Source organism: Eptesicus fuscus, chromosome 6 (assembly GCF_027574615.1).
Source record: "Eptesicus fuscus isolate TK198812 chromosome 6, DD_ASM_mEF_20220401, whole genome shotgun sequence".
NCBI classification, from domain to species: domain Eukaryota; kingdom Metazoa; phylum Chordata; class Mammalia; order Chiroptera; family Vespertilionidae; genus Eptesicus; species Eptesicus fuscus.
The window spans coordinates 22,532,006-22,559,600 of record NC_072478.1 but is presented as its reverse complement, the minus strand read 5'-3'; the positions used below and the strand labels follow the sequence as shown (position 1 = coordinate 22,559,600).

General features: G+C 44.8%; 1 protein-coding gene across 1 annotated transcript; it reads right to left on the bottom strand.

Annotated features, from left to right (window-relative positions):
* Positions 1-3,765: 3,765 nt before the first annotated feature.
* Positions 3,766-25,836, bottom strand: LOC103304373 (zinc finger protein 791-like). Its single transcript, XM_054717400.1, has 8 exons — positions 25,694-25,836; positions 8,012-8,138; positions 7,521-7,581; positions 6,613-6,677; positions 5,350-5,946; positions 5,110-5,265; positions 4,423-4,857; positions 3,766-4,338 (listed from the first exon to the last, which is right to left on the bottom strand). Exons 1-8 carry the CDS (start codon positions 25,694-25,696, stop codon positions 4,055-4,057), a joined length of 1,728 nt encoding a protein of 575 aa, XP_054573375.1. The 5' UTR covers positions 25,697-25,836; the 3' UTR covers positions 3,766-4,054.
* Between the last annotated feature and the right edge of the window lie 1,759 nt (positions 25,837-27,595).

Below are 27,595 nucleotides of genomic sequence, written 5' to 3'. Positions count from 1 at the left end.
TGGCCAGCAGCCATTTCTGTTGGAGTTAATTCACCTTCTATAATTGAAACTTTGTAGCCTTGAGTGGAGGCTTAGGCCAGCCAGGGCAGGGGAAAGCTTGGCTTCTTTTGTTACCAGGGAAACCCAAGTCTCCCTCCTACTTTCTCCATGGCTGTAGCCATCTTGGTTGGGTTAATTTGCATACTCGCTCTGATTGGCTGGTGGGCGTGGCTGATGGGCATGGCTTGTGTGTGTAGCAGAATTAGGGTCAATTTGCATATTACTTTTTTTTTATTTTTCACAGAGAGGAAGGAAGCGGGATAGAGAGTTAGAAACATCGATGAGAGAGAGACATCGACCAGCTGCCTCTTGCACACCCCCCACCGGGGTATGTGCCCGCAACCAATGTACATGCCTTTGACCGGAATCGAACCTGGGACCTTCCAGTCTACAGACCGACGCTCTATCCACTGAGCCAAACCGGTTTCGGCTGCATATTACTCTTTTATTAGGTAGGATTATATATAACAGGATAGTGTGAAAATTAAGTTACAAAAGTTTTATTAGAATGTGTCTTACATACCATTATATTGATGACTTGGGCCTTGGCCATTACCAATCTATCAGTGATGACCCAGCCATGAAGGGACACCTCTGGAAAGCTGCTGAATATTCTGAGATTTCCCCTGGGATCTCCCTTAAAATCCCCAGCCTTGAACCCTTAGGACAGAGAACCCAGCTTGCTCTCCTTCCTGGGAGCATGTCCCAACCTCTCTTCACCCACCCATCTCCCCAGGCATGTAACAGCCACCTTTATCACGTCTAAGAGCCAAGGGCCCTTCCATTACCTCTGTAACTTGTTTCCTAATTCCTTTTCTTCTATGAATTACTACTTTTACCTCTGTGATTTCCCAAATAAATGTTCTCTTATAGTTGGAGTCTTGGCTCTGAATTCATTCCCAGCCAGAATTCAAGCACCTATGCTGCTGAACCCAGGTCCGGTCCAATCTCTTGGGTCTAACACGAGGTGCTGCTCCCACCATGCCACCGCCAACAGACGGGCTCCCTCTCTTAGGCTTCAGCTTACAGTGATGGGGTGCTCAGCTGGATTCAGTGTAAGGTTCTGACACAAATGAACTCCCAATCTCACAATCCCTAACCCAGGACACACACTCCTGACTTCCCCAGATTTTCTCAATGTGCACCCACACCCTGGATGCAAAACTTCAACTGATGCCTAGAAACAGGCCCAGGGAGACCTCAACTAAAACCTCAGAAGGGGCATCACCCCCTCCTGCAGGTGCACTGGTTCCCCAGCTCTCCAGGTCTGTAGCTTCTCTCACTGTAAAGGCTCCCTCCATGGTGGGTGTGAGCAGGTAGGACACCTGCAGGGAGAGGCTCCCCAGGAAGGTCAGTGGGCCTTCAAGTACTTCCCTTGGCAGGCTCAAGGGCGTGGGGGGCTTCCTTAGCTTAAAGCACCTGGCCTCAGGCCTCTGCTCCCCCTGATGTTGCTCTGGGCCACATTGATGTTTAAAATGATACAAAGCCAGTTTGGAACAATCAGCAAACTTGTTTAAGCCCAATGTTCATGTGTAAAGAAGGTATTAAAATAGTTAAGGCACTTTGCTATTTCAACAAAAAAATCCACAATTATCTATAATTGTATTTCCAAAAAAAATAAATAAGATGCTAATTTACTATTGTTCCCATGGCAAGAATTTGTTTTAAAAACTACTAATCATACTTCAACACCTCCAGTCTAAGCTCTAAAAATCCATTTGACTCACTCAATATAATAGGCCTTGAAATATTCCTACTCACACTGGGAGGAAACAAGCCAAACAATGATGTAATACATGCAATCTATATATATAAAAGCCTAAGCGCCTGGCCAACTGGCTGAGTGGCCAGTAGCTATGATGTTCAATTACCAGCAGGGGGCAGATGGTCCAACCGGTAGCTATGACATGCACTGACTACCAGGGGTGGATGTTCAATGCAGGAGCTGCCGAGCTGAGGTGACTTGGCAGCTGCAGTTCTTTGGTGACGCACTGGAACCAGAGAGGAGGGAGCCTGATTCTGGGGTGCCTCAACTGAGAACTGGCCTCTCACAATCGGGGACCCCTTGGGGGATGTCAGAGAGTTGGTTTTGGCCCGATCCCTGAAGGCCAGGCCGAGGGACCCCACTGGTGCACATATCCATGCACCGAGTCTCTTGCGTAACAATAAAATATTTTATTTCTTTGAGAGGCACTGCTATCAGGAAAAGCCATCCTATGTTACATCTTTAATGTTGAATTGTGAACAATTATAAAGCCTACACCCAACATCAAGGGAAGTAAAGCAGTGGTTGGCAGTTTTGAGGATATTCTTGGCTGGTAGGGCAAAGAGTGAGAAAAACAAATGAAAATATTCTCTTCTTAATGTGAACTGCATAACACAGTTCCCAGCCAAAAGCAACACAAAAACCAAACATGAAAATAATTCACATGACTACAATGAACTGTGCGAAAGTACAAATATATGGCAAATACTTAACTAAAATAACAGTGAATTTCAAGTGCAATTGAAAAATTAAAAAAGAATACATATGTTTGTAGGGCCTATTCATTCAAAACCTGTCAGGGCACATTACTGGGTAGCTGAGTCGATCCCTGGTCAGGCACATGGGAAGACAACCCATCTAGGTTTCTCTCTCACCTGGATGTTTCTCTCTACTACTCTCTCTCTCAATTTCCTCACATCCAAAAAGCAATTTTAAAAAACTAACAAAGAATGAGTACTGATAATGAACAAATATGTCAAAATTTTATAGAACTTCTTTAATGGTGTGAGTTTTGGGAAGTATATGACTTTATTTGCAACAGGCTTACATGTACTAATTAGTTATACTAATAGGATTTCTTTTAAGTGAAATTTTCAAGCTTCTTTGAAAGTATTTAAAATTTTAAAGTTTGTTTTCGTTGTCAATTATACAGCATACATTCTCACATGATATTGTACAAATATGAGGCAACATGAAGGTTTACCTACATTTTTACATTCAATAAACTTCTCCACTTTGAGTTTTTTTCATGACCTTTCCAAGGAAAAGGGACAGCTGAAGGCTTTCCCTCCTTCTCTATATGTTTACACTATTTCTCCAGGTGCATTCTCACATGTCCAAGAAAGGCTCTCCCAAATTCCTTATGTTCATACACTTACTTTGGGGTGTGAGTTCCTTCATGATTTTGTAAAAAACTAGAATAGCCAAAGGCTCTCCTTCCATCTTTACATGTCAGGGCTTCTCTTCAGTGAGTTCTTTCATCCTTTACAATAACCTGGAAGAAATGAATGCTTCGTAACCCTCTTACATTTCTAGGGTCCATCCCCAATATGGATTATCATACATGAATGGTACAGCTGAGAGATAAATGAAGGCTCTTCCCTATTCTTTACATTAACAGTTTATCAATACATTTTGTTTTCACATGTCTGTAAAAACTAGTTGGGAACCTGAAGGCTTTGCCACATTCCTTCCAATAATGTAGTTTCTCTCCACTATGAGAATTTTTGTGCATTTCAAAGGATTGGGGCTGACTATAGTTTATCCCACATCGCTTGAATTCATAGGGTTTCTCCCCAGTATACATTTCATGGTATCTAAGATAAAAGGGATGACAAAGAGGTTTAACTCATTCCTTATTCATAAGGGTTGTTTCCATCATGACTTCTTTTATGTCTTCTAAGATGTGTGACAAAACTGAAGGTTTTTCTACATTGCTTACATTCATAAGGTTTTTCCCTGGTATGTGTTCTTCCATGCTTTCTAAGAGACTTGGAGAATCTGAAAGCTTTACCACATTCATAGAGCCTTTCTCCACTGTGTGTGCTTTCATGTCTGGGCATTTGCAGGAGGCAACCAATTCATGTTTCTCTCACATCAATATTGCTCTCTGCCTTTCTGACTTCCACTCTCTCAATGGAAAAATACCTGCAGGTGAGGATAAAGAAAAAAAAAGAACTGGGTTTGTCAAAGGCTTTTCTACAATCTTTACAGGATACGGCTTATTTTCAGTGTGAGTTCTTTTATTCATTATGATTTCTCTCCATTATGAGTGTTTAGGTGAATTTCAAGGAAACTGGGATGAATAAAGCCTTTCCCACATTGCTTACATTCATACGGTTTTTCCTTATTATGAGTTCTTTCATGACATCGGAGGTTACTTGGATAAGAGAATGCTTTACCACAATGGTTACATTCATAGGGTTTTTCCCCAGTATGCATTCTTTCATGAATTCTAAGGAAGGAGGGATAAAGGAATGTTTTACCACATTCCTTACATTCATGAGGCTTCTTTCCGTCATGATTTCTTTTGTGTGTCCCAAGAGAACTGGGATTACTGAAAAATTTCCCACATTGCTTACATTCATAGGATTTCTCCCCAGTATGCATTCTTTCATGATTTCTAAAATATGTAGGACATCTGAAAGCTTTCCCACATTGCTTACATTCATAAGGTTTCTCCACAGTATGAATTTTTTCATGATTTCTAAGGTATTTGGAATGTCTGAAAGCTTTCCCACATTGCTTACATTCATATGGTTTCTCCACAGTATGAATTTTTTCATGATTTCTAAGATATTTGGAATGTCTGAAAGCTTTCCCACATTGCTTACATTCATAGAGTTTCTCCACAGTATGCATTTTTTCATGATTTTTAAGAGATTTGGAAAAACTAAAAGTTCTACCACATTGCTGACATTCATAGGGTTTTTCCAAGGTATGAGTTCTTTCATGACGTTGGAGGGAAGTTAAATTAGAGAAAGTTTTGCCACATTGCTTACACTTATAGGGTTTTTCCCCAGTATGAATTCTTTCATGACGTCGGAGGCCACCTAGAGCAAAGAAAGCTTTCCCACATTGCTTACACTCATAGGGTTTCCCCTTATGACGACTTCTTTCATGATATCGGAGGGAAGATGGGTAAGAGAAAGCTTTACCACAATACTTACACTCATACCGTTTTACTCCAGTATGAATACTTTCATGAAATCGGAGGTAATATGGATCATAGAATGTTTTACCACATTCCTTACATTCATGAGGCTTCTTTCCATCATGACTTCTTTTATGTTTTTCAAGAGAGCTGGGAGAAATGAAGGCTTTCCCACATTCCTTACATTGATAGGGTTTTTCCCCAGTATGCATTCTTTCATGATAATGAAGGGAAGTTGAATAATAGAAACCTTTACCACAAACCTTACATTTATAGGGTTTTTCCCCAGTATGGGTTCTTTCATGATCTTGGAGAGAAGATTGATAATAGAAACCTTTACCACAATGCTTACATTCATAGCGATTTACCCGAGTATGAGTTCTTTCATGACGTTGGAGGGCAGATAGAAAATAGAAAGCTTTGCCACAATGCTTACATTCATAGGGTTTTTCCCCAGTATGAGTTCTTTCATGATTTCTAAGGGAACAGGGATGATGGAATGTTTTCCCACATTCCTTACATTCATGAGGCTTCTTTCTGTCATGACATCGTTTATGTTTTCGAAGAGAGTTGCTACAATGGAAGGCTTTCCCACATTGCTTACACTTATAGGGTTTCTCCCCAGTATGCATTCTTTCATGATTTCGAAGAGCAGTGGAATATCCTAAAGCTTTCCCACATTGCTTACATTCATAGGGCTTTTCTCCACATTGTGTCCGTTGATGCTCTCGATAATACTTTTGACAACTGAAGGCTTTCCCACATTGCTTACATTCATAGGGCTTTTCTCCACATTGTGTCCGTTGATGCTCTCGATAATACTTTGGACAACTGAAGGCTTTTCCACATTGCTTACAACCATAAGGTTTTTCCCCGGTATGAGTTCTTTTATGATTTTGGAGGGAAGTTGAATAAGAGAAAACTTTACCACAAAGCTTACATTCATATGGTTTTTCCCCAGTATGCACTCTTTGATGAATTATAAGGGAATAGCGACGACAGAATGTTTTACCACATTCCTTACATTCATGAGGCTTCTTTCCAGCATGACTACTTTTATGTTTTCCAAGAGAGCTGAGCCAACTGAAGATGTTCCCACATTCATAAGGTTTCTCACCAGTGTGTGTTCTTTCCGGATTACTAAGAGAAGTGGAACTGAAAGCTTTTCCAGATTCCTTACATTGATAGGTCTTTTCAGCAGTGTGTGTACTTTCATTTTCTCCAGAGTACTTGGGAGAACTGGAAGCTTTGCCACATTGCTTACTTTGACATGTATTCTCTCCACTATGAGTATTTTTGTGAAGTTTAAAGTAAATGAGATGATTAAAGCTTTTCCCACATTGCTCACACTCATACGATTTCCCAGCAATATGCATTATTTCATGATTTCTAAGGGAACTTGAATAGTGGAAAGTTTTCCCAGTGGGGGTGCCTTCATGGCTCTGAATAAGTTGGTGATGCTTGAAAGCTTTCTCAGGTTCCTTACATTTATAAGGGTTTTCTTCATATTCCTGACACAGGTATAGTTTGGGTCCAATGTGAGAACTCAGGTGGTTACTCAACGATAAATAACGTATGAAGATTTGTCCGCACAACCTGGATTTAGGTTGTGTTATTTCAGGAATTTCCTTCTTTTCATTATTATATGGAATCTGGCTGAAGTTTTCTCTGCATTGAAGACCATCCTTCCTTGTACAGAGTCTCTCTACCATATGACTGCTGTAAAAATCAGAAGCATATTAATACTCTCTTAACAATTTAATATTTATTAATAGCATGACAATGACATTTTTACCATTTTCAAAAAAGGGTGGGGTTTCTGAACATTCCATTTTTTGAAAGTGTATATCTTAAAACTTCTGATATAAGCTGGATCATGGATATGATGAAAACACTTATATTCATTAATAGTACTTTTGTGTATTGTTTCCAAGTGTAATTATTTTTTATACACTAAACATCTAGATCATATTTCAGAAAAAAACATTTTGATGATATTCTTCTAAAAATCAATACATTTAAAACTGGGCTGATACAATTGGATTATCTGTTTTTAAGATTCTTTTGTGAACCGGGCCCATATGGCTCAGTGGTTCAGGATGGACCCACGCACCAGTGGCTTCCCGGTTAAATTCCCTGAAAGGAAACATGGCCAAACTGCAGACTTATTAAACCCAGTACAGAGCATGCAGTAGGCATTCTATTGATTTTTTTATCTCTCACTCTCAAAACCACATACTAAAATCAATAAATACATATTTTTGCACCACTAGCGAGGCTCAGTGGTTGAGCACTGACCTCTGAACCAGGTGGCCCATAGTTCAATTTCTGGTCAGGGCACATTCCCAGGTTTTGGATATGATTCCAAATGTGGGGCATGCAGGAGGCAGCCATCAATAATTCTCTCTCATCATTGATGTTTCTCTTTCTTCCTCTTCCTACCTCTATGAAATACATTAAAAATATATTAAATATATAAATTAATAAACAAAATATATAAAAACCTATTTTTAAAAAAACACAAAGATGCTCTTAATGCTTTGTCATGTCAATGCGACTCACCTAAGATTCCTCCCGTGATATTCATACTGATCTTCCCTGTCATGGTCATCACATTGTTCTTCTAAAATACATGCTAGAAAAAGCATTATAAACTGTTAAAGAATATAAAAAATGGTAAGATTTTAGGGACACAATGAGCTGTGATCATTCCTACTTTAATTACCAATGTACTCCCTTTGCATATTTCAGTTCTTGAAACAGCATTAATGAGCAAGCTATACTAGTTTTCTAATTGTCTACGTAAGTAACAAGTTGTTGCAGGCCAGAGTTGCTCTGTGGTTGACCATCAACCTATGAACTATGTGAACAGGGAGGTCACAGGTCAATTTCCAGTAGGACCGGTTTGCAGGCTTGATCCCCAGTGTGAGTCGTGCAGGAGATACCCAATCAGTGATTCTCTCTCATCATTGATTTTTCTCTCGTTCTCTCCCTCTCCTTCCTCTCTAAAATCAACAAAAATATATTTTAAAAAAATAACTTGTGATACCTACCTACTGATGCCAGGTTCCAGAAGGTTTCCAGCATCACATCTGTGTAGAGTTTCTTCTGGGTGGGATCCAGGAAAGCCCACTCCTCCATGGTGAACTCCACATTAACATCCTCAAAGGCCACTGAGTCCTAAAACATCCCACATATGCATATAGGAGAATGGTTATGACAGTACTGGGGATCTATACATAATTCATAAGAAGTTCACATAAGACATGTGGTCTCCAACATTCAGTCTATGACTTGATTGTAGGAAGACTATTATTAATTCGCCATACTCACTTCCTCAAAAACACATGAAATATATTGATATGATTTTACTGTGATCACTTCAAGTCTTCATTGCTCTCTAAGGTCAGGGTAAAGAACACCTTGAAAAACTTCTATATTAACCTTTTGCACTCGGATGTCGAGTGTGACTCGACATGGTTAGCATTAGAATAAAGGAATCGAGAAAAACGAGCGAGTGCAAAGGGTTAATACATTAAAATACTTCTATTTTATGCCCATCCATTCCTTGTGAGAAAACTCATCTCCATTATAACTACCATTTGATGCAGCTGTCCATGAAACATACTGTCATGTCTGTATAAAGTTTTAGTGACTGTGAATACAATAAATGCCTGGTAGCTTTCTCTTCTATTCTCATCACCAAACAGGAGAGGCCAGGCAGTGTGTGAAAATTCAAGTTAGAACAAAATGTAATTGGCCATATTGTCCTGAAGTACTCCAGATTATTAGAAGTAGTCAGATACACCGGAATGAATAAAAATATTCTTGTGGAGGAGTATGAATGATCATTTGTTTTTATATTATTTGTTAGTAACTCAGTTTGACCTTCTTTTGCCTCTCTCATTTCATGGAGATAAGATGTTAGAGTTAGAGCTCAGGCATGAGCAAGACAGGGCAACTTAGCCCACTACAAAAGTTCTCTACTAATGAGCCTGAGGGTTACTTCATGCTGATTTATAGGACACATAGACACGTATATTGAAATCATAAGATCACACTCAAAAGAAATCTTCCCAGCAGAATTGTGACACGATAATTGGGGCCTGGACTTTATGGGGAACAATTTAAGACTTGGCATGTACAAGGGCCTTTATTGAGATCTACAATATTTTCATGTTGAAATTAGTTTCACCTGAGAAACATGCAAATAAATAAAAGAGGAACATGCAAATTGACCGTACCTTCGCTACACCCACCAGCCAAGCAGAGTGAGTATGCAAATTAACCCAACAAAGATGGCAGAATAAATTTGACAATCCTTCCAGGGTTTGAATTTTAAGAAACTTTTTCTTGACCTAGAATTGCCTTTAGATCACTCCAATAGTCTCTGGAATGCCTCAAGTATTTGTTTCCTCTCTCATGAAGGAAAATTTTCTGCTTATAGCACATGGGAAGCTTTGTCAAATAATAACTACATTATGATTTCATTTACAGCTCTGTTATTCAGGAATATTGTGTTTTGCAGAAAGGACAATATTACATGTCATTTGCAAGTATAGCTGATTCTTAAACTTTTTTATTTTGATTTTTATTTATTTTTTAATATATTTTATCGATTTTTTACAGAGAGGAAGGGAGAGGGAGATAAAGCCAGAAACATCAATGAGAGAGAAACATCAATCAGCTGCCTCCTGCACACACACCCCTCCCCCACTGGGGATGTGTCTGCAACCAAGGTACATGCCCTTGACCAGAATCGAACCCGGGACCGACGTTCTATCCAAACTGGTTAGGGCAAACTTTTTGGTTTTTAGATATAAGAAAGCATATTTAACCTTTTGCACTCGGATGTCGAGTGTGACTCGACACGGTTAGCATCGGTAGCAGCTCGTATGTTGAATTGTATTGAATGTATTAATAATTTGAAATATAAAAAAATCCAAATAAATAAGTTTGTATGAAAAGAAACTCCAGTTTTTATTCTACTGCCACGCTTTGTAAAATCTGGGGTATTTAAAAAATTAAATCCCGAGTAGAATAAAAGAATCGAGAAAAAAGCAAGCGAGTGCAAAGGGTTAAAGCAATTTGATAAATTATATATTTCTCTCCCTACCTGTCTGTCCAGTAATTGGCAAGTTTTAATAAGTAGCAATTAAGTTCTTTGCATGAATTCAATAAGACCTGTTCCAATTGTAGCTATATTAACCAAGGAAAACTGACAATGGGCCTGCTTATAGCAGCCCTGGCTTCACTGCCTTTTGCAGACCTTTGTCCACCCAGCATCCCACGGGAATCCCTCACAATCCACAAGGGCAGGTCACCATTGAATGTGCCCATGGTACCCTGAAGGGTAGGCTAGTGAAAAAAGGGGGGGAATATGGGACTGAAGAACCCTGCTATACTACTATCTAAAGCATTCTTTATCCTTAATTTTTTGAATCTGAATGATCATTTTCAATCCTCTGTAGAACAGCACTTGACCTAAATAACCGAATCTCAGAAACCACAAGTCTTGTGGCGAGATGTAGACACTAAGCACTGGATGGAACCCAAGGAATTATTAACATGGGGGAGAGGATATGTGTGAGTTTCTAGCCCCACAGGGACACTGTGGATTCCAGCTCACCAGATTAAACCCTGCCATGGCATGGCATGGGACCAATCCTCTTCCAGAAGTTAGGAGTTTGGGCCTAGGGACTCCACAACCCTGAACAATGTGCCTTCCCCAGACCCAGATGGCCCCCAGAATAACCTGGGGAATAATGATGAAGCTGATGGCAAAGGCTAAGCAATTATTGGAGCGTACTCACACGCTACACATTCCAGATAACTAACCATTCCTCCTTTTGTTTTTCTCATAGCCTATAAAATCGAAACTGGAACAATAAATGCAATTCACGGACTCCAATATTCCAAAGCAGAAGGTTCGTTACCTCCCTCTGTCTTCTAGCAGTACATTCAGCAAAACAAAAAAGGGGAAAATGTTGGGGAGCACCCGAGACTCGGTTGGAAAGTTTGTAAAGAGAACATTCTGAAGAAAAGGAAGTGTGCGGAAGGCTGCAAGTCTTGTTTATTGAAATTTTGACCTAGGGGTGTGCCGAAGGTGGTGCCCCTAGTCATTCCTTGACCTTTCCAAACAATTCTGTGCACGTGCAGACACCGGGTGTTTACTGGAATCCTTATACTTAATCATTGGGTGTGCTTGCTTAAAGGATATTACAAACCCAAGTTTCCTCCCAAAATTACTTACCTGAAAGAGAGACTTTATCTTAAACTGCTGTTACAATAAAAGCCTCACGAGGCAGGCAATGGAGGCGGCCTGGGTTCCTTTAGCCAGGCAGTACCTTAAGCCTCTCTTTCACAGCAAACTTTTTGTCAGAGTAATCCATTCATCTGTCACATCAGCTTGGCAAGGACCTAGCCAATTCACTTCTGGGAATATATAAAATAAAACCTCAAAACACTAAAGCAAAAGAAAATATGCACCCCTGTGTTCATTGTAGCATTATTTACAATAGCCCAGATTTGAAAGAAGCACAAGTGTGCTTCAGTAGGTGAGTGGATAAAAAGCCATGGTCCAACTCAATCAAACTCAGCCATAAAAATGAAGGAAATCTTACCCTCCATGACAGCATGAATGGACCTGGATTATGGTAAGTGAAGAAAACCCGTAAGAAAAACACAAATATCACATGATTGCATTTATATTTGAAATGTAAAGAAGATAAACTAACTAAGTCTATAGAGACTCATAGATACAGAGAACAGACTGACAGCTGTCTGAGGGGCGGAGGGTTGCAATACAAACAAACTCTTAGACAACAGCATGGGGTACCAAACGGAAAGGGGAGTGTCAGGAGGGTAAAGGGGAGGATTAAATGGTGATGGAAGGAGACTTTGGGTGGGGAACACACAATAAAATGTACAGAATTGTACACTTGAATCTTATATAAGTTTCCTAGTCAATGTCATCCCAATAGGTTAAAAATATTTTTTCGAAAAGTGGCGACTGGCAGGAAGGTAGGGAGGGAGAGTGTGTGAGAGAGTGAAGGAGCGATACAGCAGTGTGTGGACCTGAGTGAGTGTGTGTGTGAGTGAAATAGGGACAGTTAGACCCTGCAGGTCCTCCAAGGAGCTGCCAATCCGGGTAGTCTTAGATGGCAAAACCCCGCGGCCGCCACAAACACTCCGGGGAGGACACTGGCAGCACAGAGACCACGCCATCTTGAAGAACAGAGGACATAAACAGATGGGAGAACATACCGTGTTCATGGATTGGTAGAATCAACATAATCAAAATGTCCATACTACCCAAAGCAATCTGTAGGTTCAATGCAATCCCCATTAAAATACCAACGGCATATTTCACAGATCTAGAAAGATCTCTCCAAAAATTCATCTGGAATAAAAAAAGACCCCAAATACCTGCAGCAATCCTGAGAAAGAAGAACAAAGTAGCTGGGATCTCAATACCAGATTTCAAGCTGTATTACAAAGCCACTGTTCTCAAAACAACCTGGTACTGGCACAAGAACAGACATATAGATCAATGGAATAGAGTAGAGAACCCAGATATCGACCCAAACCACTATGCCCAATTAATATTCGACAAAGGAGGCATGAATATACAATGGAGTCAAGACAGTCTCTTCAATAAATGGTGTTGCGAAAATTGGACAGATACATGCAAAAAAATGAAACTAGACCACCAACTTACACCATACACAAAAATAAACTCAAAATGGATAAAGGACTTAAACGTAAGATGGGAAACCATAAAAATACTAGAGGAATCCACAGGCAGCAAAATCTCAGACATATGCCGAAGGAACTTCTTTACTGATACTGTTCCTAAGGCAATGGAAAATAAAGAGAAAATAAACAAATGGGACTACATCAAAATAAAAAGCTTTTGCACAGCAAAAGAAACCATCAACAAAACAATAAGAAAGCCCACTACACGGGAGAACATATTCTCCAACATTTACAGGGAACTCATGCAACATAACAAAAGGAAGATAAACAACCCAATCAAAAAATGGGCAACAGACCTAAATAGAAACTTTTCAAAAGAAGACAGAAGGAAGGCCAAAAAACATATGAAAACACGCTCAAAGTCACTAATTATCCAAGAGATGCAAATCAAAACGACAATGCAGTACCATCTCACACATGTCAGAATGGCTATCATCAACAAATCAAAAAACGACAAGTACTGGCGAGGATGAGGAGAAAAAGGAACTCTCGTGCACTGCTGGTGGGAATGCAGACTGGTGCAGCCACTGTGGAGAACAGTATGGAGTTTCCTCAAAAAACTAAAAATGGAACTCCCATTTGACCCAGTGATCCCACTTCTAGGACTATATCCCAAGAAACCAGTAACACCAATCAGAAAGGATATATGCACCCTTATGTTCATAGCAGCACAATTTACCATAGCTAAGATTTGGAAACAGCCTAAGTGCCCATCAGCAGATGAGTGGATTAAAAAACTGTGGTACATCTACACAATGGAATACTATGCTGCACTAAAAAAGAAGGAATTCCAACCAATTGCAACAACATGGATGGAACTGGAGAGCATTATGCAAAGTGAAATAAGTCAGAGAAAGATAAATATCACATGATCTCACTCATCTATGGTAAATAATGAACAACATAAACTAATGGACAAAAAACAGATCCAGAGACAGGGAAGCATCTATCAGACTGTCAAACCTCAGAGGGAAGGTAGGGGAAGGTGGGGGTAAAGGAGAGAGATCAACCAAAGGACTTGTATGCATACATATAGGCCTGGCCAGTGGTCACAGAAAACAGGGGGGTGGGGGCATGATTGGGGGCAGGGTTGGGAAGGTAATGGGGGATGAGGACAAATATGTAATATCTTAATCAACAAAGAAAATTAAAAAAAAAAAATAAAAATATTTTTTCAACTTAAAGACATAAAACTTACAAAAGTGATTTTCTCCAAAAACTTGATGCTACTCTAGGGGCTCTTCTCTCAACTGGTCTCATTTCTGAGCTCTCCTGTGAGTTCCAGCAGCAGGACAGTCTATCCCAGGCATAGGACCTGCCCACAGCATAATTCCCCTAAATGCTGCTCCCAGAGAGACATCATACCCACTGATGTCTATGTGTAGGGAACAGAGAAAAGGTTCCCACTCACCACTTGTGATGCTAGAAAAAAAAAACAATGATCTATTCAGTAGAGCAATGACAAAATAGGAAAACCTCTCTTGTCTTAGTTCCAGGGAGAGTAAGGAGTAAGACAAGCTCCCGGTTGAACGCTAATTATTTTTACTAGAAGTGGCCCGGTTCATGAAATTCATGCACGGGTGGGGTTGTCCCTCAGCCCGGCCTGCACCCTCTCCAATCTGGGACCCCTCAGGGGATGTCAGACTGCTGGTTTGGGCCCAATTCCTCTCACAATCTGGGTCCGCTGGCTCCTAACTGCTCGCCTGCCTGATTGTCCCTAACCACTTCTGCCTGCCAACCTGATCGCCCCCTTACTGCTCCCCTGCCAACCTGATTGATGTCTAACGGCTCCCCTGCTGGCCTAATCACCCCCAAGGCTTTTATTAGTATAGATATGACCCTTCACAGAGAATTTCACTAACCCTTTTTACAATAAGGGCTTGACAATTGAATCATTGAGGACAGACACCAAGATTTCCTTTCTTTGAATAGTGGAGGGAATAAATTATCCTGTCTTTAAGTTGCCCTGAACATCAAATGAGATAATGACTTAGAAAAGTATAAAAGCACCATATAAAGACAACTGTCTTTTTCATGTACTGAAAAGACAATAAAGTGGTAAAATGAAAAACACTATTTGTATTCTCCCCCTTCCTTCCTTTACAACCTTTATTTAAACTTTAAAATTTATAAAATTTTCACTCCTATTTTCATTTCTTTACCTTCAATATTATTTTGTATTAGTTTCAGGTTTTATATTAGTTACAGAATAGTGGATAGACAATCATATATTTTACAAAGTGTTCCCTGATATTTCTAGTACCCACCTGGCATCATACCATCATTACAACCCTATTTAAGTGACAATAGGTTTACAGGTTCCTTCCAATCTTTTGTGTTGCTTGCCCTTCCTTTTCTTTCTCATTTCTTCCCTCATTTTCTTTATATAGTATCTCAATTGCCCCTCAAAGCTCAGCGAAGGCACTGGGGCACGCTTCATCCATTTTATAGACCAGGAAACTGAGGCCAATTCCAGTTGGCTGCATGACTCAGCACGCAGGGAGCCCTCGCGGCCGTGCTACCTCTGCCCTTCCTAAGGGGCAGCCGTGGGGCAAACAGAGCAAACCTCCCTGTCAGGCATCTGAGCCTCATTCTCAAGCACCTCTTCATCGAAGACACCCCCCATTCTTCCCTCTCCCCTGCCCGCCACCCCCATTCTTTACTGCCCCCCGCCCTTCTCCAGTGCAGGTGGTAGGCTCTGCACTCATCGTGCAGGTGTACACCGCTGTGGGGCACGGCGGCGGGCATGGCATGCTTTTGGGCCAAGGTGGGAGCAGGAGTCGCTGCCTGTCAAGTGCACAGGCCACTGGGGCGAGGCCCAGTTAATGCCAGGAGCTTCTCCGAGCCACAGCAGTAGGGTACCCGGCAGTTCGGCGCCCCTCCATTGAGGTGGCACTGCCCCTCAACCCCACTGAGGGCTACGGATCCCCACCCCTCCGCCCAGGCATCCTTCCACCTTGTTCCCCACCAGGCCTACCCGCGTCTTGGGGCCACTATAGAACCTCACTCTCCATGGGCGAGGCAGATACCCCCCACCGGCCCTCTGCCCCCGCCAGTGCCCCCTCCAGCACACTCCACGTCAGTGCCGCTCTGCAGCCCTTGGGCCGCAGACCTCCTGGCTGGTCGCTTCACCGAATCTGCGGCACTTGCCCGGAACCACCCCTCAGGTGGCCCTGCAGCTGGGCCTCTCACAGCTGCTAGATCCTCACCCTCACCTTGGTCACCTCCTTTCTTCCACATTTGCCCTTCATCCATCCCTCTCTCCTGCACTGCTTGCGCTCCAGGCCTGAAAGAAAAGGACCAAGGCCAAGAAGGACAAAGCCCAAAGGTAGTGAGTCTTGAACCCCCACATCCCAATCTGTGGATTTCCTCCCGCACCTCCTCTCTGTTTCAAGTCTTGGATAGGCACTGGGTTCGGCTACCCTGCGGCCCAGCCACATGGCCTCGGGGCGGCCTGGTAGAGTCAGTATCCATGAAGCTGTGGATGAGTGCCCAGAGGCCAGGTCGTGATGTTACAGTGTCCCGGCTAATTAGCATATGATCTACGATATAGATAGATAGATCGAGCAGGGCTGGGAACCTATTTTCAGTGAAGGGCCATCTGGACAGTTATAACATCATTCATGGGCCATACAATATCATCAACTTAAAAATTAGCCTGCTATCTTTGGTCAGACATTTATTGAACTGGTAGAAACAGAGCAAATGATACCAGAACCACTTTAAAGTGGGCCCAATACCATACTCTGCCTGCCAATTGCCTAGAAACACATGAAAGCTCACTCTCTGTTACATAGAAGTGAGGTTCAACAGGCTCAGCAATGCCACATGGGGCAGCACAGCTCCCAGCACCATCCGCCCGGCCCCCAGCAGCCACAGGTGAGCAAGTCTGAGAAACAGAAGACAGACCCACATGGCTGGATGTTGGGATGTGCTGTTCCTGGCAGCAAGTTCAAGTGTTATGGTCACCTGCAGAGGTGTGGATGAGAGTGATACTGGTGTGTCACCCCTCACACCCACACCAAGAGAGCAGGAAAAGCCTTAGGACTCACATAGAGGTCTCAAAGGAGGGCCGGGCTGGCCTCTCCAGCAGCTGAGACCTGGCTTCAGAGCCAGAAATGGAGCCTGGTGTGGTCATGTGGGGCTTCGAAGATGGTCCTGGGCAAGAGTTCTGCACAGACAGGGATTCTGTGGTTTGAATCACTGCCTGCTGTATAGGAGACACCACCCAGGCTTTCTTATCAGCTTGTTCAAGTGGGAGGCAATAGGGACAAGAGCGGACTGAGGCTCAAGCTGTCAGCAGGAAACCATGAAAAAATACATAGTTTGTCCGAACCACATGAACCAGGAGGTCAGAGTTCCATCCCTGTTCAGGACAGATGACCAGTTGCAGGTTCAATCCCCAGGGAGGAGGGGGGCAGCAGGAGGCAGTCTATGGATCATTCTCTTCCATCAGAGATATTTCTATCTGTCTCTCCTCTCCCTCTCCCTTCCTCTCTGAAACCAATAAAGATATATTTTTTTAAATGAACAGTCTGAGTGCTAATTACAAGGTAAGAAAAGCACTCAGATATTGTGCTCTGCTGGGGAGTCAGCTGCCTGGGCCTGAGTGTGGGCAGACTCTAAGGTGTCAGTGACTGAGTTGTGTGCCTCTGGGGAAGAGGTCATTCCCAAAGTTTCCTGTGAACCTGACTGGTGCCTCCCCCTCAAGAGAGATGCCCTAGTCCAGTGGTCAGCAAACTCATTAGTCAACAGAGCCAAATATCAACAGTACAACGATTGAAATTTCTTTTGAGAGCCAAATTTTTTAAACTTAAACTATATAGGTAGGTACATTGTTATTAACTTAATTAGGATATGTGGTATTTTGTGGAAGAGCCACACTCAAGGAGCCAAAGAGCCGCATGTGGCTCGCGAGCTGCAGTTTGCCGACCACGGCCCTAGTCCCACCTCTGGACTCCCAGCAGCACGCCCCTCCTGGTGTCTCCACCATGCTGAGGTGTGGGCAGAATCCAGGACAGACATAGTTGGGTGCTCAAGGCTGAGTGCCACTCTGCCCACCTTCCCCCAAGCCTGACGGGCAGCTCCCCCTTATGGGAGACCCTGAGCCCCACCTCCCTCACACTTAGTGGGCCTGTCCTGCAGAGATCAGGTTCCTGGAGAATCTGGCACAGACTGAGCTGTGCGGCTCTAGATTTGGGGCCATTTTTCCTTCCCAGGCATCACCTGTACAGAGTCCTCCCTCACATGGTCAAATTTTGGTCTGTTTGAGCCTGATAAACTGCTGGCCTCATCCTGAGGACTTCCCGAGGCCCTGCCTCACCACAAAGGTGTGGAGCATCCAGTGGTAGTGGCCAGACTGGGTATACAGTGGGACATTTGCTAAGAAATGATCAAAACACTATTTAGGGGTAACTGGAGAAACAGTGCTGGAGGGACCAGCATATGTGGGCAGTGAGTCTTAAGGTGGATTTTTTATTTTATTTTACAGGTGTACTGCAAATAAATGCAGAAATTTACATGCTCTATTTTTAACCATTCTAGAATTTCATTTCTTTAAATAATAACAGTTTAACTCCTAAAATGTATTCAATTTTCAGAAATTTACATACTGTTCTCATAGTTGTCACATCAACTACAATAAAAAGTCAATGATGTAACCATTTCTAAGGTTCTCTAGAACAGCGGTCGGCAACGGGCGGTCCACGGACCATTGGGGGCCCATGAGATCTGAAAGGTCGACGACCTATGCTCTAAAACAAGCATGTCAAACTCAAAGGCTAACACGGGCCAAATAAACAAGGTTTACGTTTATGTGGGCCACAAAAAAACAAAAGCTTCAATTTTCATAGAAACGTACATTTAATTTGATAGAGACATGCTGAATACAAAGGGCTGCAATAAATGAAGAATCATTAACATAAAATAATAGAATATTTTAGAAGTTAATATATTTTCTTGAACATTAACTCTCTCTCTCTCTCTCTCTCTCTCTATATATATATATATATATATATACACACAGACATATATATACACACACTCACATACACACACACACACACACTAGAGGCCCGGTGCATGAAATTTGTGCACGGAGGAGGGAGGTGTCCCTCAGTCCAGCCTACACCCTCTTCAATCTGGGACCCCTCGAAGGATGTCCGACTCACAATCCAGGACTGCTGGCTTCCAACTGCTCACCTGTCTGCCTTCCTGATTGCCCCTAACCACTTCTGCCTGCCAGCCTGATCACCCCACAACCACTCTCCTGCCAGCCTGATTGATGCCTAACTGCTCCCCTGCCAGCCTGTTTGCCCCTAACTGACCTCTTCTGCAGGCCTGGTCACCCCAAACTGCCCTCCCCTGCAGGCCTGGTTACCCCTAACTGCCCTCCCCTGCAGGCCTGGTCCCCCCAACTGCTCTCCCCTGCAGGCCTGGGTCCCCCCCAACTGCACTTCCCTGCAGGCCTGGTCACCCCCAACTTCCCTCCTCTGCTGGCCTGGTCACTCCTAACTGCCCTCCCCTGCAGGCTTGATCACCCCCAACTGGCCCCCTCCCTTGCAGGCCTGGTCCCTCCCAACTGCCCTCCCCTGGGGTCCATCTTGTGTCCACATGGGGGCAGGATCTTTGACCACATGGGGCACCCATCTTGTGTGTTGGAGAGATGGTCAATTTGCATATTATTCTTTTATTAGATAGAGGCCTGGTGCATGAGTGGGGGCCAGCTGGTTTGCCCTGAAGGGTGTCCCGGATCAGGGTGGGGGTTCCCTTGGGGCATGGGGCGGCCTGTGAGAGGGGCCTGTGGTGGTTTGCAGGCTGGCCACGCCCCCCGGCGACTCAAGAGGAGGCTCTGGTATCTGGGATTTATCTTCTACAAATGAAACTTTGTAGCCTGGAGCGGAGCCAAGCCTTCTGCTAGCTCCATGGCAGCAGCCATTTCTGTTGGGATTTATTTATCTTCTATAATTGAAACTTTGTAGTCTTAAGCAGAGGCCTGGGCCGGCCAGGGTGTACGGAAAGCTTGGCTTCCTTCATCGCTGGGGAAATCCAAGCCTCCCTCCTGCTCTCTCTGTGGCCGCAGCCATCTTGGGTTAATTTGCATACTTGCTCCTGATTGGCTGGTGGGTGTGGTGGAGTGATGGTTAATTTGCCTATTACTCTTTTATTAGATCGGATATATATGTATGTATATACTATATATGTGTGTGTATATATATATATATATACTGTATATACACATACTGTGTGTGTGTGTGTGTGTGTGTGTATATATATATATACACACACACACACACACACACACACACTTATTTATTTATTTAAATATATTTGAGAGAGGAAAGGAGAGGGAGATAGAGAGAAAAATCCATGATGAGAGAATCATTGATTGGCTGCTTCCTGCATGCCCCCTACTGGGGATCAAGCCTGCAACTCGAGCATGTGCCCTGACTGGAATGGAACAGTGACCTCCTGCTTCCTGGTTGATGCTCACTCACTGAGCAACTCTGCTGGGAAGTATCAATATTTCTCTCTCTTTTTTTCTACCTGGCACATTCAATCAATGGACATTTTCATTCTCAGGGAAACTAGAGTGAAAGGGCTTCCCTAGGTGAAGCATAAAGGCTCTGAAGGAAAGAACCACATACATTGGATTCAGTCAGATGAGCAGCCTGCTTCCCACAGGACAGAGGAAAGCCACGTTCAGAAGGTTCCACATTCTAGACTCTCCCGGCTGAGACAGAACCCCTCGAGGGTCACAGTCCCTAAGGGAGCAGAGGAGGGACACTGAGCAGCCACCCCAGGAATGAAATCTGGGAGCTCCCATACTCTCCTCTCCCTGGGGAACAATGGAAATGTGCTGGGCAGTTAGACATGAGCAGAGCAAGGAGAATGGGCCAGGGGCAGAAGGTCATGCCTAGCAGCAGACAACTGTAGGCTGGGACCTCATCCCCAGGGTGACCTTTCATCCCGTAGCATATCGCTGGTCATGCAGTTTAGACCCCGGACCTTTCCCCCTAGAAATAACCTCTAGGCCACACTTGCATTTTAGCTGCAGGCCCAGAAAAGCAGCAAAACCAGAAAAGCAATGCAGGGCTGACCTCAGGACCAGCTGCATTGAATGAAGACCTGGGCCCTGGCCACAACCAATCAATCAGTGGAGACCCAGACCGTGAAGGGGCACATCTGGAAAGCTGCTGAATATTTTACTGAGATTTTCCCAGGACCTTCCTTAAAATAACCACCCTTAAACCCCTTAGGACAGAGAACCCAGCTTGCTCTCCTTCCTGGGAGCATGTCCCAACCTCTCTTCACCCACCCAATCCCCCCAGGCATGTAACAGCTACCTTTCTCACTTCTAACTGCTAAGGGCCCTTCCATTACCTCTATAACTTATTCCTTCTATGAATTTCCATTCCTTTAAGAACTTCTTCTACTTCTGTGATTTCTCAAATAAATGTTCTCTTATAGTTTGGGCCTTGGCTCTGAATTCATTCCCAGCCAGAATTCTAGCACCTCTGTTCCTGAACCCAGATCTGGTCCAACCTTGTGTGTCTTACACGAGGTGCTGCTAACAGATATGCTCCCTTTCTCAGGCTGCAGCTCACAGTGATGGGGTGCTCAGCTGGATTCAGTGTAAGGTTCTGACCCAGATGAACTCCCAATCTCACAATCCCTAACTCAGGATACACTCTCCTGACTTTCCCAGATTTTCTCATTGTGCACCCACACCCTGGATGCAAAACTTCAACTGGTGCCTAGAAACAGGCCCAGGGAGACCACAACTAAAACCTCAGAAGGGCATCACCCCCTCCGGCAGGTGCACTGGTTCCCCAGCTCTCCAGGGCTGTAGGTTCTCTCACTGTAAAGGCTCCCTCCATGGTGGGTGTGAGCAGGTAGGACACCTGCAGGGAGAGACTCCCCAGGAAGCTCAGGGGGCCTTCAGGTACTTCCCTTGGCAGGCTCAAGGGCGTGGGGGAGCTTCCTTAGCTTAAAGCACCTGGCCTCAGACCTCTGCTCCCCCCTGACATTGCTCTGGGTCACCATTGATGTTTAAAATGACTCAAAGCCAGTGTTTGAACAATCAGCAATCAGGCTTAAACCCAGTGTTCATGTGTAAAGAAGGTATTAAAATGGTAAGACACTTTGCTAGCTCAACAAGAAAATCCACAAGTATCAATTATTGCATTAAAAAAAAAGATGCTAATTATTGTTCCCATAGCAAGAATATGTTTTATAAACTACTAATCATACTTCAACACCTCCAGTCTAAGCTCTAAAAATCCTTTTGCCTTATCAAAATAATAGACCTTAAAATATTTCTACCCACACTGGGAGGAAACGGGCCAAACAATAATTTAATTCATGCAATCTCTATATATAAAATCCAGATATGCAAATAGACCAAACGGCGGAACAACCAAACAACCGAACAACTGGTCGCTATGATGAGTGGCTGAGCACCAAGGGGCATGTGCGGAACATCACGGCATCAGCAGCAGCTGCAAATCGCACCCGATGCTGGTGCTGACCCCAATGGCTCTGCCCCATCAGCAGGTGTGAGCGGGGCTGCACCATCAGAGCTGGGAGCGGCGGCAGCAGGAGCAGGGCTGCCAGCAGATGGGGGACGGGGGTGGGGGGTGGGGGGGATGCAGAGGGAGGGGCTTGGCGAGGACGCAGTGTATGGGCTGAGACCCGCCCCTGTGCCCACTGGAGCCTCACGGCCCACAGTTCCTTTCAAGGTCCACAAATTCATGCACTGGGCCCCTAGTGTAACAATAAAGTATTTTATTCCTCTGAGAAGCACTTGTGTCAGGAAAACTTAAAATATTTTACACTTTGTTTTAAGTTGCAATGATTGTATACATTTTTATTAATTTAAAACCTGAGACTAAAACAAAGTGAAAACATGTTTAAAGGTAACAAACTAGGGGAGAGACAAGGCTGATGTACAACACCCAGAAAGTTACCCAAGAGCAACCACCCAAAGGATTTCTCAGGGGATTTCTGTTCCCCAGGAAAGATCCTGGAAAGAGAGGCACAAAGCTTTGATGCAAATCACTCCCAGGTGGTTATTAGCTACCTGGAAATACACACATACAAAATACACTTTTTAAAGACAGCCAATAATTGTGTGTGTGTGTGTGTGTGTTGTGTGTGTGTGTGTGTGTGTGTATAAAATAGAGAAATATGCAAATTAGGTTAGGATGCCATAATGGTCACCACCATCTCAGGAGGAGGGGCCTGGTGCAGCCCGGAGCCTGAGAGAAGAACACACAGGGGCACCTGCTCTGAGCCTCTGCATGCAGCTGGGGGTAGGCCCCTAGCGAACACGGACGCGAACACGGACACACACACACACATACACACAGTGCCTGCTCCGAGCCTCCGCGGCAAAGTCTGACATGGCCTCGTCCTTCTCCCTCTCTCATATCCTGGAATTATTGTTCCTTATTTTGACAGTCACTTGAGTGAACAAAGTAGCACCATCACATCCCAGTTAAAAGATCATCAGTTACAGTGAAACTACACTTTCACTTCATCTCAGCCACTATTTCCAAGGCTGTACTCTGAGCCTTATCCCACCTGCAACTGCTCACATCAGAAATCAGAGCATGGCCCTGGCCAGCGTTGCTCAGTGGTTACAGCGTCCACCTGCCCACTGAAGGATCTCAGGTTCAAGGGCACAAACCTGGGTTGCAGGTTTGATCCTCAGCCTTTTTCAGGGCAGATGCAGGAGACAACCAATTTATGTGTCTCTCTCACATCAATGTCTCTCTCTCTCTCTCTCTCTCTCTCTCTCTCTCTCTCTCTCAAAATCAATGGAAAAATATTCTCTAGGGAGGATTAACAAACAAAAAAATAAATCATAGCAAGTTGTCCCTGATGTCCTATTATATTTCTGGTTTTTTTTCCTGGCCTATCAATGATCTCCTCCTCCTCCTCCCCATTCATATTATTCTTTGCATAGGCTGGGCTGTGGGTTCACCTGCATCAGTGGAGAAATAGAGCCCCCACTAGGTATTTCAAACAGATAGAATTTAATATTGAGAACTGGTTACCAAAGGGTTGGAAAGGAAAGGCTAGAAGAGAGAGAAAAGTGAAGTTAAGAGATTAATAGCTACAGGAAGCCATTCTCACTCTCATGGATGAAGGAGCCAGACCATGCCCTGCTGAGGCTGCTGAGAACTTGCAGCTGCCATTGGAATGGTGCTGCCAAGGAGGACAGCAGCCTGCAGACTGCACTGCCCCTGCCCCTGACCCTGCCCCTGCTCCTGCCTCCGCAGTTGCCCCTGCCCCTGCCCCTGCCCCTGCTGGCCCAGGGAGGAGCTGAGAGTGTAGCTTCTCCACTGCGTCCATGCTCCGCAGTGAGTAGGTAGCTGCCAGGGGCATCTAGGAAATGCAATTTCCCCTGAACTACAGGAAAGCACAGAAGGGCATAGATGGAGCTCTGAGCCAACAGACAAAACCTACCCTTTGCCTATTCGGCATTTATTCTCACCCTTTACTCTATATTAAACTTCCAGGAACAATAGCAGGGTCACACAAATAGCCCTTAAATAATTGAAGATGCTGTCACTTTCCCAAAAGAGAGGCACAAGGCCTCATCAGTCATTATTTCCATCTCTAGGTGATCTGCTCCCATTTGAATTTTCTTAGAATAAAGGTAATCATCAGTAATATTTCTTATCTATAATAATAAAAGCGTGATATGCTAATTAGACTGGACAGCCGAACAACCTTCCAGATATCATTCCGGATGTCCTTCTGGACGAAGCTGCAGCAGTGAGGGCAAGGCAGATGCAGTTAGGGGTGATCAGGCAGGCAGGCAAAGGGAATTAGGGGAGATGAGACAGGCAGGAAGAGGGGTTAAGGGTGATCAGGGAGGCAGGTAGAGTAGTTAGGGGCGATCATAAATGCTTACTACCACTGCATTACAATTGCCTACAGTATTCAGTACAGTAGCATGTTGAATAGGTTTGTTGCCTAGAACCCAGAGGCTACACCATATGGCCTAGGTGTGTAGCAGGAAACACCATGCAGGTGTGTGTAAGAGAACTGAAAACAACAAAACTGCCTCAAGATGGACTCCCCAGGTTCAGGGGTGCATGCCTGTATGTAACTGCAGTTTCACCTCTCCCAGGAGTAAAATTCTAACCCAGTCACTCTGCAACTTGCTGTTCAGCACTAATCTGTCTAAAAGCCTCCTGCTGTTCCTTCCCCTAAGGAAGGGTGACCCTGCCTGTAGCAATCCCCTCTTTTCTTTTACTAATAACCTCTCAAAGCCACTTCTTTCTGCCTATTGTAAACGCCTTCCATTTTGAACAGCTCCTGAGATTCTATTTACTAGATGGGATGCGGCCGATTCGTGATTGGGAATCAAGCCAGTTAACCTTCCACTTACTCAGCTGAATTTTGTTTTTAACCGTTTGAAAAGCAACACAAAACAAATAGCTCATAAAGATGCTGTGACTCAGAGTAGGAAAGCTGGGGTTCAGGGTCCGGGGGAGAGACTGGAAATGCAGGCATTGGCTGCAGAGCAGGGCCTGGGGGACAGAGGGTGGACTTGAGAGCCTGCTCCACAAACATCAAAACCCAGGAGAAAACGGGATCCTTCTGGGGAGAAAGGAGGGACAGGGGCCCCACAGACCACAGCTCCTCCCAGGCACGAACCGCGGAGACCGAGTCACCATTGTCCCCACTGACCCTCCCCGTGGTCACCGCACCAACTGCGGAGCCGCGGGACGTGGGTGCAGAGCTGCCCAGACTCGCTCCGCAGCCGAAGGCCCTGCCGCGGGGACAAACCGGACCCCGGGTCCCGGCTGGGCCCACACTGCGAGCCCGAGGGGCCTGCGGTTTCAGCGGAGCCCCCGGGCGCCTGGGGTCCGCAGGCCCCGGACCTGACCGAGGAGAGACGCTCCCGCCCCGGCGGCTCCACCCGCGCCTCCTCCCGTCTCCGCGCCCGGCCGCACACTCACCATTTCTGGTTTCCTGGGCCCCCTGAGTCCCGCCTGCGGCTCCCACCACCTTACAGATCACAGCTCCACAGATGAGGACAGAACTAGGGAGATGGGATCCCAGTGCAGCTGAAGGGAGAGGAACAACAGGGTGGAAGCAGAGCGTAGCCCCACCCACCCGCTCCTACCGCTACTCAGGACGCACACTTTGCACGACATCGCCCTCTAGCGCCTGAGGTGCACAGGCCTGAGCCCAAAGCAGCCACAACTCCTGTCCAGGGACGTTTGCACTGAGAGGCAGCGCTGAGAGTCCCCAGGGAACAGTGGTCCTTCCTTGCAAACACACACACTGAAAAGGCACCTAATGAATCTGGCTCCATTTTGATCTTTGTTGACAACTGGAGTCTGACATGTGCATTTGCCAAAAAGGTGCCCAGGCTCAGGGACCAGGGATGCCTTAGGGTGGTGTCCTTCCAGAACTACAGTCAGATTCCCAGAAAGAACATTGAGACCAGAAACAAGCCATCATGTCCAGCGGGAAAAGTGACTTCTGCGTATTTAGAATGGTTAACTTTAGAAAATGTTTTTCACATGAAAAGATGTGTTCCCGCTGGTGATTCAGTCACGGTCCTCCGAGGTCATGAGCCACCCCTTACTTGTGGTTATCTTGTGGGCAGTTCCACAGACCCACGCAGAGCAAGGAGATGGGCCAGGTACAGAGGTCACCAGGGTGGAGAGCCCAGGTGTCCAGCAATGGGCACTCAATTGTAGGGTGGGACCTTGTCCCCAGGGTGACTTTTCCTCCTCTAGCTCCAGTCCCAGTTAAGCATCAAAATGCCAGGGCTGACATCAGGACCAGCTGCATTGAATAATGACCCCTGTTCTGGTGCCAGCCAATCCATCAGTGGCGGCCACATCCCTGAATGGACACACCTGGAAAGCTACAGAATATTCCATTCAGCTCTTCCCCTGGGATCTCCCCTGAAATCTCCACCCTAAAACCTTTAGGAAGGAGGACCCAGTGTGTTCTCCCGCCCTGGAGCACACCTGTACCTTTTCCTTCTCCCTCCGTTTCTCCCCACCATTGTCAGGAGCAGCATCAGTCACCATACACAGCAGAAGAGAGGTCTGTGGGTATTCACCATGAAGTACTGAGAAATGGAGAATATATTTGCATTTCATCATCTTTTTTTCACCTTCCTTTTCACATCTATCTGGAAAACAATAGGCTCCAATAACTTTTTCTAGAAATCATTCTGATTTTCTTGTCTGGAATACCTCTGGATTTCTGTTTTGTTTTCTCTCTCATCTCACCCTCAAGTAACTAAGAATGCATGCTCACTGGGGAAGATGCACATGTTTGGTCTCTTCCTTCACATGATTGAACTTCAGGAAACTGCTGCTGCGGAAATTACATTGCATCCCTGCCCTTCCACACCCTGCTGGTCCTTGCACCTGTGGGAATTGTATAGATCCAGCTGTGGCCCCATCTGGGCAGAAAACGCTCTGCCTCTCACAGGTAAAAATAGGGAGAGCTGGTGGCTTTGCTGAGGCTACTTCATGCTGCTCTCCAAGGTGCTTGAATTACTGGGTTGTGTTTAGTAAGAGGATGTGGTTCCTGTGATGTCCACCATGACACACACAAACGCCAGAATAGACTTACTGTTGCTGCATCCACCTGCACCATGGAAACAATCAGGTCTCGAGACTCACCCTACAAGATGATCTTTTCAGACAAAGAGCTCCACTGAAAAGGCACAAGGAGTTCCTTGTATGGATAGAGAGATTTCCCCCGTAGCCTTGACATATGGCCCTAATGGAAAGAGTTACACACGGTTCAAGCAGCTGCTCTGTGGGAGAGTCACTGAGAAAACATGTCTGCTGGTCAACCCATGAGCTGGGCAATGAGATTCCTTCCTCCAA

Bases quoted from the DNA above. Each gene is read 5' to 3' on its own strand.
- LOC103304373 (XM_054717400.1), bottom strand. The intron at 7,582-8,011 runs GTAGGTATCACA...CATGTATTTTAG, and splicing joins CTGGAACCTGGCATCAGTAG to AAGAACAATGTGATGACCAT. The intron at 6,678-7,520 runs GTGAGTCGCATT...TGATTTTTACAG, and splicing joins TATCACGGGAGGAATCTTAG to CAGTCATATGGTAGAGAGAC.